The 14,231-nt window shown below is 41.3% G+C and overlaps 2 protein-coding genes across 4 annotated transcripts in view; both read right to left on the bottom strand.

The window, feature by feature from the left end:
• Positions 1-14,231, bottom strand: part of RABGAP1L (RAB GTPase activating protein 1 like) — a 148,507-nt gene that overhangs the window by 107,134 nt on the left and 27,142 nt on the right. The window lies entirely within an intron of this gene.
• GPR52 (G protein-coupled receptor 52) lies at positions 762-6,629 on the bottom strand. The gene has a single exon (XM_028732329.2). The coding sequence runs from the start codon at positions 2,959-2,961 to the stop codon at positions 1,867-1,869; it is 1,095 nt and encodes a 364-aa protein (XP_028588162.1). The 5' UTR covers positions 2,962-6,629; the 3' UTR covers positions 762-1,866.

The following is a 14,231-nucleotide window of genomic DNA, read 5'->3' as shown; positions in this document are numbered from 1 at the left end:
TCTTTTGGCAATCTTTGCACTATATTTTGTCCCAGAGTTTTATTTCAGAAACAGTACTGGAACTTGTCTCAAATACTCTGGAATTTGAAAATTACTGAGGGTGACACCCAGTGGTATCAACAACCCACATGCAAGGGGCTTCTATTAAAGGAAATTGGACTTGCCCTTCCTCTCCTCCCACAGCCTGGCAGCCCTCTGCACATACCTAAGGTCTGCTCCGGAGTTTTTGGGAACCCTCAGGAGCAGACTGGGGAGGTGCTGGGGGAGGACAGGAAGGGGAAACCTCATTGCATCCACTGGCACAACACTGGATCTTGCCCTAAGAAACTGTCTTTGATAATAAGTCAAGTGTTTTGCCTTCCCCATTGGATAAACCAGGTATACTCAACACAAAAGTACATAACCTTTGGTGCAAAAGGTTCTAGGGAGAATTTCATTATTAGTGTTCTGGTAAAATAAGAAATTATAGGGCAGACATTTAAAATGCTATTTTAATATCTGGTACACAGGTTAAAAGCAACAGTCAGAATATGGCAGATTGAGCCAAAATCAGTATTATATAAATTACTGATAACTGTGAGTACAATCCAGCACATGTTAAGTCCCACTGATTGTAATGTGAACTGGATCATGCCCTACATACTTAATGAGTCCTCACAAATTGATTATGGAAGCACCAATGCCAGTCCCCTACAAAACCCCTTAATTTGTGAACCTCTAACAAGATTTGCCTAATACGCATTTAAGACTGCAAGAAGTACTTCTGTAAAGTCAACTCAAAATTTTATTTATCCCAAATTTAAAACAATGACTTAACAATATGCTAGGAAAACCATTAGGCACAGAATACAAAATGATCATTTAAAAAAATATACAGTGTTATATACATGCTGAGCTCATGCAAACTGCGATACATTCACAACTATATAACTAAAGTGGAACCTGCTTTTTAAAATTTACATTTAAAAAGTGTTATTGAGCAGCTAAGTCACACTGCTATTTGATGTTATTGCATATGCAATAAATTACAAAGCAAAAGCATTAGCACAAAAAGACTCCATAAATTTGTGCTAATTTAGTAGGCACTAAAAAATACAAGTTAATTTCAATAATTTGACTGTTGTTTCACTCAACGGTATATTCTCTCAAAGCTTGCCCCTCACATACATTGTGCCTAAAATTACTCCAGTCCCCTCAAACAGCTTGAGAACAGTAGCTATAAGGGGGCAAGGAGGCAACTATATGGACTTCTGACCCCAGAATAAATAATATGCCTGAGCAATGGGAACAAAAGGCTCCAAAAGAACAGAAAAGTATTAAGTCATTTATATGTGTTACACTAGAACATTAAAATATACTTTACATTATTTCCCTGCAAAGAAATATATTTAATTTTAAAATTACAGTAGTTTAAAAATGTTTTTGTACAAGAGACAAAACTACAAGATTGAAGCTGCCTCATATTAAAACATATATTTCCTAAGGACGTAATTGATAATCCATCACTTACTGCATCAAACAAGATTTATCTTAATACAACATAGTACTACAAATTCATCCACATATATAATATGTGACAATTTCACTATTACTGTTGATGAATTATTCTTTAGTTCTGAACAGATTAGTTCATACTACTGGAAGCTTTGCCCTACATTTACCAGTGATTCCCTCATATACCACAATTTCACCAAGAATCCATCTCTGACCATTCCAGCTACATGTTTTTCTTACAAATCACCATTCAATCCATAATTCATTTTGCAATGAATAAATATTTATTGACTGTTTATTGCAGCAATATTCCAAAGGATAGAATACTACCTAGCCCAAATATCACATTGTATTTGTCTGTTTTAGTTCTCCTCAGATGGAGCAGGAATTAGCCCGTTTTCTAGGAACTGGGTCTTGAACAATGCTGTCTTTTTTATGTATACAAGATGAACACACAGTCTCTGACAATCTCCAAAGTCCCAATCTGAAAACACTGTTTGAGAGGCTATATATAACACAGTTACAAAAACTATTGCTTATAGCGAGCCATGTTGTTAAGAAAGACAGTGCTGGGTTTTCCAGCACCCTAGAACTCTCCAGCATAAAGTAGATGATGTAGGGGAGCCAGAGCACATAAAACACACTGGTTATACGAAATAAAACCATAGCATAGCGCCGGTCAGGGCCGTGCCCACTTTCTGCAGCAGTGTCCACTTCATGACTAGGAAAACGAGCTCTCCTGTCATTTATCTCTTTGGTGTGCTGCCGGCAGATTTTGAATATGTGGAAGTATGTGAAACAGATGATGAAGGCTGCTGGAGCATATAGCAAGCACACAATAAAGCCAGTAAAATAGGCATTGGTAAGCCAAGAGGTTGCACACCATTCAAAAATGTCTCCATGATAACCTGGCTTTCCCCAGCCAAAAAAAGAAGGCAAAAAAATAAGGCAGGAATACAACCAGATCAAAATGATGCAGATTCTCAACCGGCAAGGTGTAACCAATTGGTTGTAGGTAAGTGGTTTTGTGATAGCAAGATAGCGATCCACACTAATAAAAGCAAGACAGGCCATAGAAACACTTTTCAGTACAGAGATGATATATCCAAAAACCTGGCAAGTCAACGACTCGTGGACACCTGTAGAATAGTGCAGCAGTGACAAGGTAGGAATCAAGCAGCTCACCCCAACAAAAAGATCAGCATATGCCATAGTCTGAATAAAATAGCTGGTGGTATAATGATGTAACAGTGGAGCACAGTGAAAGACAAAAATGACTGTTAAGTTACCAGTTATAATTAAAAATGTTAGTAAGACAATAATTAGAGTCTCAAGGATGCAGATATCAACAACACTGTAGTGTCCAAAACCAATTGGACAGGAGTAATGCTCAGATACATTCACAATGCTACCGCTCATATTCAGAGTCTTCCACTCAATCCAAGTGGACTGGTTCATGATCTGCATTACGTAACAATGTGTTCAAAACTCAGAACTAGGTGATTTGTGAGTCACCAGCTAATTTTGTTTACATATCCATTCCTCTGGGTAGATTTTGGAATTGCTTCTAAAACTGTTCATATTACAATCCAGAAAAGAGGCAAAAAGGCCACTGGCTCAGCTTCTTCCTGTGCTCATTCCTTCCTTAGCAAAAGACAAGGCACTTCTAAACAAAGCACTTTGTTTAAGCTGTACTTGTGGAGGAGAGAAACACCAAAAAGGAGAGTAAAATATAATGTCATGATAAAAATCTCTGCAAGTGCATTTTCCTGGGGGGAAACGTGAAGGAGGGAGGACTGGGTAGAAATTCTCAATGTAATGTTTTCTAAAACAAAAATTGTTAGGAGCTAAAAACTAGAAGCAAAGTAGATAAGAAGTCTAATAAGACGCTCATTCTAACATACTGTATCCTTCGGCTTTCTTCAAGGCATAATGTCATTTGTATCATCTTCATTCTGCATTACTAAGGTCAAGATTTGGGGCATCTTAATGCAAACAAATGTCATTAGTCTTTGGTAACGAGTAAAGAAATATGTTGGGGCAGCAATCACTGCATGAAGAACAGGTTCGTCCCTTCGATGAACAATATCCTCTCCATTTAGTTAACAAGACCACGTAAAATAAAGGAAAGAAACAAATAGACATGATGTTGGATCTTCAGTCAAGCCAGTTAGAAAGATATGCTGTCCGTTACAATATTAGACGTCAATAGGGTAATCCAAGGTTCTCACGGAATACAAACTTGTCTTGCATTTAATTTCAAGAGCAACAAAAGATAAAAAAAAATTCTTTAGAAATAAAGCCACAGCTGATACAGTGAAGTTCATAGCTCTATCCATGTCATTTCTCACCTCTATAGTGATGTCCACATTCTTTCGTATGTCCCAACACAATGAGATAATTAACTCTCATCTAAATTCTTCTAAGAAGCTAATGAAACGTTGATTTAACAAGAAAAGCTGTCGTTGCATTCTATTACTCCATTAGTCTTCAGGCTTCATTTCCTCAGTTGCTACATGCGCATTTCATTAGACAATTCAAACGATAACCATCTGCTTCAAAAATTCTTTATCTCAGAAGCAAATATTACCACATCCATTACATCTGCCACTATGACACATCCAATGGGGTAAGAAGGCTCCTTCGATGCTCACTAATAAGCTGGTATTTGACTACTGTATGGATCTTTCATTCAGCGCATGCAGCAGTCTTGCTTTTTAACCCACCCACCATCCACACCCAGATCAAATGCATTGTTAATCATTTAAAGATACAGGAGAAATTATTCAGCTCACATATTTTAATTAAAAAGAAAATCCAAGGTCATTTCAATTTTATGTTAACAGCAGACTCTCTTTTCTCTTTTTGAAATGCTGGAATCGCATTGGCACTGCTTAATGATCCTTGCTGTGCCTTCTGAAAAAAGAATTCCTTACATGAGAAAGAAAAGATTTTTCTCTGGTCCTGCTGCAGCAGTGGGATGAATAGAAAGCATCATTTTCTAAGTTTCATGTCTCATGTCCATCACCACCATGCTGTGCTGAAGGTCCTTGTGCTTTTATAGCATCCACAGAACGTTGCCCATTGCTCATCTGTAAGCAGTTCCATCTATCTCAAAATTAAAATACTGTCAAAATTAAAATCTCTTGTCAAAGCAGTGAAGCGGTGCCTTGCATATATATTTGCTTTGTCAGGAGCTGTGGTGTAGACACAGAAATCCTATTTACTGTGATCAGTTTTGAGAATGCTATTGCTATTTCTTACATGCTCTCTTGTGATTTTACAGCTTGCACCTAAGTCTGCCCCTCCTCCGCACCCTTAGCTGATGCAGAAAAACTCGCCATCAGAAAGGTGACTCGGTCCTTCAGCCCCAATCAAAAGAACAACCAATGGCTACTGCAGCTGAAACTGTCACTAGGTAACAGTTGCCAGGGACAATGCTGGCTTATAGCCTTCTACAGCAAGCCATGAATAAGAATGACAAAAGGAAGACAATTGAAAGTGACCAATCTCAATTAATAGATTGAGGATTTTAGGGAAAGCATGCTTCTGCAGAGCTACATTCTTCCATCAAACAAGCAATGAAAATATCCACAGGAATAACTTACATGCTCCAACTCCAAAGATACCTTTAGTGCACTAAAAATGAGCAGCAGCTAACCCGAGTCAGCAGTAATCTAATCCCCACTGGGAAGAAAGAGCTATTAATTATTAAACACATAAATAAGGGTTTGGTGTGTGTTTTTTTTAAAAAAACAACCCTCTGTAAGTCAACTTGTTTATCATTTGAAATTACAATGTGTTTTATTGCAATTAGTAAAACTTGGAAGCTCTTCCTTTAATCCCTTTATAATTCAAATTACTATCACAATCATAATACAGAGGCATATAAATATTCACTGTAAAAATGATTCATCTACATTTGTTTACATAACCACACATAGGAAAACAACTATAACTAATGCTAAAACTCTCAATTAAGTCATGTTATACAGCAACTCAGATTAAAAATGCATTACCACTACAATTCCATATTAAAACAGTTGGGCTAATTACAAACAAAATCAAGTCTATGGAATTTTACTTTTATTTCTAATAGCACTTCCGAATTCAAATTCAAACATTATAATTAAGGCAACAGTTCACTAACTGTATCATTAGATTCCCTGAAATCATAAAATTAGAGAAGATGTTTTTGTCCGGGGGATGGGAGTGAGGAGGGGTGCAGGACAAATAGTAGAAAGAGATAATCACAGCTGCCACTATCCAGTGTGGAGCTGCTCCAAGGCAGCTAATAGATCAGAGAGTGATCTGCAGACAGAACAGGGCCACAATGGAAAATTTCAGATTTTCAAAATATACTTAATTAGCTTGCTGTTTTTATTATTCTTTTCCACCAATGGACTGCAGGTACGTACAAAAATAGAAGATACACACAATTCTTCAATTTGATATTTTTATGTAACTAAATTCAGAATGGAACTATGACCATATACAGTGGTACCTCGGTTTATGAATTTAATCTGTTCTGGAAGTCCGTTCTTAAACCGAGGTGCGCTTTCCCTAATGGGGTCTCTCACCACCGGTGCCCTTCCACTGTTCGGCTTCCTTTCTTAGATCGAGGTAAAGTTTGCTAACCGGAACACTACTTCCAGTTTTGCGGAGTTCGTATACCAAATAGTTTGTAAACAGGGCTGTTCTTAAACCGAGGTACCACTGTACACTAAGAGAGACGGTCAACTGCAAACTTCTCTACTAAGCAATTATGTAAACACGAGGTATATATACTTAGATATAAACAATTAGAATATTTTGAGTTGTCTTGTTCCAGAACGCTTCTTGCATACCAAGCATAGCTGCATCTGAGTGGAGGTTGGTCAAGTGACATTTCAAGAATAATTATTTTAAGTTTCCCCAAAATCTGGAAGCCTCTTCCCTGTCCGTCCCCCCACCCATATCCTTCCATTGGAACTCAGAAAAACTCCTGGAGATATCTCTGCCAGTCTCCCGTTTTCTGCCAGTTAGTTCTCTGGACCACTAAGTCAATCCCAATCCAAAAGAACTGCTATCGCCAAAAAGTCAGAATAAGTCAATGCTCAGAAAGAGAGAGAGAGCAGGGTTTTTTATATTCTCTGTCTCTCTCTCTGTCTCTCCCCACCAGCTCCAGGTCAGCACAAGCTAATGACTGGGTTCTGCAGGGCTTGGGCTAAAGTAGAACTAAAGCTGCCAGCACCCCACAACACCCTCAGCTTTGGGGCTTTCTATTGGCTACTACCAGGGACGCGGGTGGCGCTGTAGGTTAAACCACAGAGCCTAGGACTTGCCGATCAGAAGGTCGGCGGTTCAAATACCTGCGATGGGGTGAGCTCCCGTTGCTCGGTCCCTGCTCCTGCCAACCTAGCAGTTCGAAAGCATGTCAAAGTGCAAGTAGATAAATAGGTACCGCTCCGGCAGGAAGGTAAACGGCGTTTCCGTGCACTGCTCTGGTTCCCCAGAAGCGGCTTAGTCATGCTGGCCACATGACCCGGAAGCTGTCTGCGGACAAACGCTGGCTCCCTCGGCCAGTAAAAGTGAAATGAGCGCCGCAACCCCAGAGTCAACTGTGACTGGACTTAACGTTCAGGGGTCCCTTTACCTTATTGGCTACTACCAGCAGTGGGTCTCCATGTGCTAGGGCAAAGCTAGGGCCTCCACTCCTTTCCGCTGGTTGGGTGGGGGTGAATCCAGTGCCAGAACATATGCCCACGCTGTCCAGGGCAGGCACATTCCTGAGGGGCGCAGGCACATGCTCCCCAGGGGCACGGAGGGTGCCCTCCCAGGCGCGGGATAGCTGCACACGCACCCACTGATCCCGCTTCCTTCCTCTCCCCTTCCCACTCGCCTGCCTCCTTCCTGTCCTCTCCGCTGCCTGCCTGTCTCCTCCAGCCGAGAGCACGGGGCAACGGCGCACCGCCCACCCATGACTCCCGCACCTACCGCCAGCTGTCACAGGAAGGGGAGAGCTGCTGCGTGTGCTCTCGGCTGGAGGAGGCAGGCAGGCAGGGGAGAGGACGGGAAGAAGGCAGGCAAGCGGGAAGGGGAGAGGAAGGAACCAGCAAAGAGGCACAGCAGTTCCCCCCAGCCCTTCCCCCAACAGCTAGTGGTGGGCGTGGGAGTCCGAGTCGTGGGCAGGCAGATCACCGAATGTCACCCCCGCTTAGGGATGACACCCGGAGCTGTGCGCCCCCCCACCTTCCTCCGCCAGTGGGTGAATCCAGCACATCATACTAACACACACCCCAGCCCTTCAGCCAGGGGATGGGAGAGACTGGGTGGTATTCTTTCTGCCATTCTGATTTGGTGGTTTTACTTTGTATTTTTAAATAGTTTTTACCAATAAAATTTGTAAAATTTTTTGCACCAGTTCAACTGCCAAAGGCACTCTTTAAGTATGAAGCCAGTTTTCATACTAAGCTTCTCTTGAGCTAGCATACTGTAATAATATTAGCATGTTTAGAGCCCACAGGCTGCAAACACCACCTGGCAGCATGTGTTTGATATCTTGTAATATCATTGGTAGAGAAAGAGGTGTCACAGGCTCTCCAGCTTTAACTGCCTTGTTTGCTATGATACAAGTCAGTACAGCTCTGTGAAAGGTCCCCGTATGCCAGTGGTGTCCAAACTTTTTTCAAAGAGGGCCAGATTTGACAAAGTGAAGGGCCTGAGGGCCGACCGAAGAGCCAAACAAAGTTGTTGACCTTTTTTTAGTATTAAAGTTTTTTATGATTTTACCCCAGGAAATACCACAGAGGCTGGATTAAACCGACCGCGGGGGGCCCTCGAAACAGACTTTGGACATGCCTGCTGCTAAACAGAACACATTACACCTCAGAACTGGAATTAAAAATTATTTAGCTACATCTGTTTAATTAAACTTCATACCTGGGATCCTAAAAGCTATATATGAATTTATGCACTAGGATTCTTCAAGTCCCACACAAACACACACTGAAACTCCTTGCACCCTCCAAAAGCCTCAACTGAAATGACTCTCTTCTTTAGAACCAAATCTAACATAGCATAATAGTGAGTAGTAGCCAGAATTTTAAATTGTGGAAACCCAAATAGCACAAAAGTGCTTTAGGACTACACAATCCCAGCCAATGCTTGCCATGGGCTTTCATATGACACCTTGTTGGTAAAAATAAGTGGAGCATTTCCAAAGCCCTTTATAGGGAAGTAGGGCTCTCTCAAGCATATGTGGCACCGGGGTGCAAAGATCCACCCGGCGCCCGCCCCCCCCCGGTTGCCCAGTCCCAGGCGCGCAGGAGGGCAGAGCCGGCCGGCCGCCTCAGCATCTTGCTGGCCAGTTGCCCCCGAACTCGCGGTGCAGAGCTGCCTGCAGCAGAAGAGCCTGCCATGGCACTCCAACCGACAGACGGGCTCTTCCCCGGACTCAACTCTCGGGCCCCGGACTCTCGGCCTGGCGCCCCTGAGAGCCCAGCGCCCGGGTGCCCGCACCCCTAGCGCCTATGGGTAAGACGGCCCTGTAGGGAAGAACTGGCTAGACACAGACATGCGGTTGAAAAATAGTTTCTTTGAAGCTTATTGTATGTTTCTGTTGCCACATTTTTTATGTGATACACAGCAAGTTTTAAGGCTCAGTGATATATTAGTAGAAATAAATATTGGAAACTGTCAGAAGCTGACATACTGCTATTAATCTGGTAACAATAATATCAAAGTGCCTTGGAGGACTGAGCAAGAGACCAAAGGGCACAAAAGAGAGCTGCCACTCCCCTGAAGTCGGTAGCAAAGCTGGGAATATTAAAAGAATAAATCCGAAGTAAAGGTGTTATCAAAGCTGCTGGTAACCAGCATGAAATTGCTGACTGGTAGCAAGAGAACCAATCAAAATGGGGCCACACTGGATTTAAAGCCCCAGATGGTGTATGTCTGTTTCAATAACTCAGGAGGAAAGTGGCCAAATTACAGCTAGCAGTGTGTGAATTTGTATTGCGTGCTTTCATGAATTTAGAATCAAGAACATGAAGTTAATTTTGCTGAGTCCACATCTGCATTATATCATACTTTATTGACCTGTTGGAAATCTGTGTTTGGAACAACATTGTCAATAATTATGGGAATATTAACAATCCAGATAACTTGTGGAAATTGGTCTATATGACGAAATAAGTTGAGTCAGACAGGGGGAAGGCAAAAGAGAACAGACAAGGATGACTTTGAGCAAAAGGAGAGGAGGACATGCAAGACACAAAATGTCCACTTTTCACATAAAAGTGAGCTACGTGAGCTAGCAGCAACTAGGTGAGCTTGAGTCTGGCTTGTGCAAGGTGTGATACCCAGACAGAGCCAGGCTGAACCCCTGGAGTCACCCCAATATTAGTTCAGTTAAGCCAATCATAATCCTGACTGCTGAATACAGGCCACCTGAGCCTCAAGCGACAGCAAAGAATCCTGAAGTACCCACAAGCTATGTACTCACTCCTTTAGAGGGAGTGTAACTCCATCAAGAGCAGGCAACCTGCCATCCATCTAGTAAACCAGCAGAATCTCTAATCTGTCCTAATAGCCCAATGCCAGGAACACACACTCTAGATCCCCCTCACAACTGGACAGAGAGCCTGAAAGGGAGATGGAATCTCTATAGACACAGCAACTTCCGCTCCTGGACCCTCAAGTCTGTCCTGATTGTGCACTAAGTATCCAGGTGGGAACAGCTGGGGGAGACCCACTCCACCCTGCTTACTCACCCAGGTCTCAGTGGTACAGACCACAATCAGCCTTCTCCTCCATAATCAGATCATGGATGGAGGGAATCTTTCTCAGAGCCAACCTGGGATTCAGCAACAACAACTGCAGACTCGAGGGCTGGCTAACAGGACAACTGCCTATGCCATATGCCCCTTTCCTGGCCTATAGATTATATGAATAGATTCATTTCATAATGTCCAAATGCTGGCTTGGAAAGAAACAGGAAAATACACAGTAGGATAGACATTGGCTTCAGTGAGATTCTTCCATGAATATGCAGAATGCTAGATTGAAGGCTTAATATTTTAAGAAACATACACAACCCCCAACCACGAGGTATTTTTATAAAAATGAAGAATGTCAAAAAGAAATGCGGTCACATTCATAAAGCTGTATTTTATTGTTATGGCAACTGATTTGCTAAAGAAAAAAAATAGGTAATAAAGTTGTTATGGCAACTGGGATCTTAAAAGCAGTCAAAAGTAGAAAAATCAAATCAATCTCAGCCAACTTCTGTGACTCAACTTTCAAAAGACCTACACATATTGTTTTATAAAATCTCCTAGAGAGAGCAGAATTAATACACGTCTTCAGTGCTACAGAAAAATAGGTGTTGAACAAAGCAAACACGTATCAAAACGCTGAATAAGAAATTTTTGTTTTGTTTAAGTATCTTCAGATTCTAACACACAGTTTTTATTATATACTAGGATTCATTCTAGGATTTAATATGTATTCTGCACTCCGATTAGCTAAAATGTGACTCAGTCTGCATCAGATCTCCAATTCAAAATCCTCCAGCTTCTCATGAGATTTCAAAAGTGTGGACATTACTTGTAATAACAACATTGCTGTTTTCAAAAAGTAGGGAAAGCTAGAAGCATCCGATAACAAAGAAAAATACAGGAAGTTATTAAAAAAATCTGTTTTCCTAGGACAGCAATGAAAATAGGAAAAAGGTTTGATTGGCAAGAATCAACAACAGCACAGAGAGAGAGAGAGAGAGAGAGAGAGAGAGAGAGAGAGAGAGGGAAGGAGGGAGGGATCAAGAAATCTCACCCTTCAATCAAAAAGTTCAGGGCAACATAAAGCCTAATTTCATTCCTACAACGCTATGTGCTTTGCCAGACTGATGGTTGAAGATTGACCCATGGTCTTTCAGAAAGCGTCTTGGGTGTGATGGGACTCAATCCATGTCTCTCCAGTCCAACCCCACAGTCTGCTGCTAAGGGCAGATCTGCATCATACAAAAGGGCTGCTACCAAAAACAGGAAGCATGAATCATGGGACGGCAGGGCTCTGATTGACTCCAGCTACAAAAGCTGAGGCTGCTGAAGAGCTCAGAGTCCATCTTACCTACAGCAGCAGATATGCTGTATGTTTATGATTGTATTTTAATTTTATTCTCTTGCTGATTATGCTGTTTTAAATGTGCATTTTATATTCCACTTCCTTTAGCAATGTTCTCTTTTGAAATGTTTAAGATAAAATTGTAGTTGTTGTTAACTTTGCTGCGTTAAATGTGCATTCTGCAGTTGACCACCTTTGTAATGTTTTATACTGAAATCTTTCAGATAATATTTTACTTTCCGGTTATGTTGCTTTGAACGTATACTTTATATTTGAATTTCTTCTGTAATGTATTCTTCTGCGTTTTTTCCTTTTTCTTTTTTGATGTTTTAATATAGGTTGTAAACCTATATTAGTTGTTTTCTTAAAAATATAAAACGGTATAGAAATGAAATGAATGATAATAATAATGACGTGCAACAAAACACCGATGACACAGAATGATATTCTGCACTGCCCAACTCCCCATTGCCAGGTTCTCATTGGAGGGGTTGAGGAAATACAGTGCTGGCAAAAGGCAACCGACAACAAAAATCCAAAACCATTGTTCATTAACTAGCCTTCTTGTCCTCAAACATTTGGGATCCCACATGACCAATCTATAGTGCAGAAGCTCCAGAGCCTCAACAAGAAATGGTGTGTGTGCTCTGCTCCCTTCCCTTCCCTTTGATAAAGACTTTTCTAGAAGACTGTACTGAAGAGCAGCAAACATGTTCCTACTTAGTTCTCTTCCTAACTTACGCAAAGGCTCAATAAACCCTAGTCTTACACCAGTATCTACAGAAGGAGGATGTACCAACGATAGGAACAAAAAAAAAGTACATTTGGGATCATAGCAAACTTTGCTAGCTAAGGTTGGGAACAGTATAATTTGGCCAATAACAATAATGTATAACAAAAAGAAAATTAAAAAGGAGATGAAAAATTCAGAAAGCAAAGCAGACAGGCAAATAAGGCTTGACTTCATACGTTGGCCTACCAGAAAAAAACAAGTTTCAGCTGGCACTGGAATGCAACCAAAGTAGGCACCAAAAGAATGTCCTAGGGTAGGGAGTTCCATAGCTGGGCACATAGCAGGAAAAATATTTTATTGTATCCTCATCAACTGCACTTCAGACAGTGATGGTACTAACTTTAGTCTCTCTCCAGTTGACCTAAGCAAGCAAGCAGCATTGTGTGTGCAGTATATTTTTTAGCAAAGTTTAATTTCTGCTTTTCCAATATTACAGCTTCAGTTTGGAACACCTTTCAGCTACCTCAAAGCCACTTAGAATTTTATGTCTCCTTTTCATCTAAAGCAGGTAAGGCAGTAGAGGGTCTGAACTAGTGCTTGAACACAGTAATGAGCTGGAAGGCCAATAAAGAGACTTAAAGCAGACAACGACTGTTTATGAGTTGTTTGTCCATCTACCATATTGGCTCGAATATAAGCCGCGCCTTTTTTTCTGAATTCGGTCAATGAAAAGTGAAAGTGCGGCTTATATTTGCAACCTTACCGTGTGCCCCCCCGAAGCAGCCCAGGAGCACGGGGCAATGGTGCACAGCCTGCCCACTGCTCCTAAGCTCCCCCCAGCGCCGGCTTGGGGAGGTAGTACCCGAAGGCGGGCCACACCCGCAAATAAACCTTGGGGAGGTGTGGCTTATTTGCGGGTGCGTCTTATATTCGGGCCAACACGGTAATGAGGCAAAATGCAGCCTATTTTGGCCAGGGTTCTTACACTCCCCTTAAACGAACAGGTCCATAGTTAGAGGTAATCTTAGATCCAGGTCTGTTCACTTGAGGCACACAACAGCCTTGGTGGCACAGAGCACTTTTTATCATGTTTTGCTTATATATAAACTACAATACTAAAGGATTAGAGAGAGCTTTGTGACAGTTATCCATGTGCTGGGGAGCTGTGAGTTGTATGACTGCAATGTGTTATATATGGAACACCAGCTACCCCAAAATAGGCAAGCAAGATTATTGGTGGGAACTGGCAGGTATCATTACATTACAGCAGTGCTTGTCATATACACTGGCTTCCAGTCCCAACTACACAGCTAACTTCACCTAGCACTAAACAAAAAATGGAAAAGGAAGCTATGCAAGAATGGAGTGGGTAGAGGGAGTGTGTACACCCTGCAATTTGTTTCCAATCCCCCATCTAAACTAAGCTTTTGTGTAACCTGTACTTGCCAACTATTACTTCCTAACTATCTTTCCCCTCAATCCACTGGGAATTTTATCCTTCTTTTACTTGTGCTTAATCCATGTTACTTCAGTCTTAGGTATAGCTAGCAACATACTTTGTACAGTGCCAGGAACATTGTTGGTGCTAAATGAGTGACACACTTAGATATATCTTTCTCTGCTGAATTTATTAGATTAATAACCTTGTTCACCTAAATTCTGGATAGGTAATAACTTTCAAAACAGAATTTCAACTCAATATTATAAAATCAATTATAAATACTTTTTAAAATATACTAAAACCAATTTACCCTTAGTCAATAAATGCATATTCAAATAAAAAAATTGTATTAAGAGAGAGATAGACAGTCAAAGCACACTGGATTGTGTAAGTGTGTGTTAAAGCTTTCCAACTGCATATATGCAAAAAACAATCACTGTGAAAAACCAGTCTTAGATT

Source organism: Podarcis muralis, chromosome 5 (genome assembly GCF_964188315.1).
Source record: "Podarcis muralis chromosome 5, rPodMur119.hap1.1, whole genome shotgun sequence".
NCBI lineage: Eukaryota > Metazoa > Chordata > Lepidosauria > Squamata > Lacertidae > Podarcis > Podarcis muralis.
The sequence above is the reverse complement of the archived record's forward strand: the minus strand, read 5'-3'. Positions and strand labels throughout refer to the sequence as shown.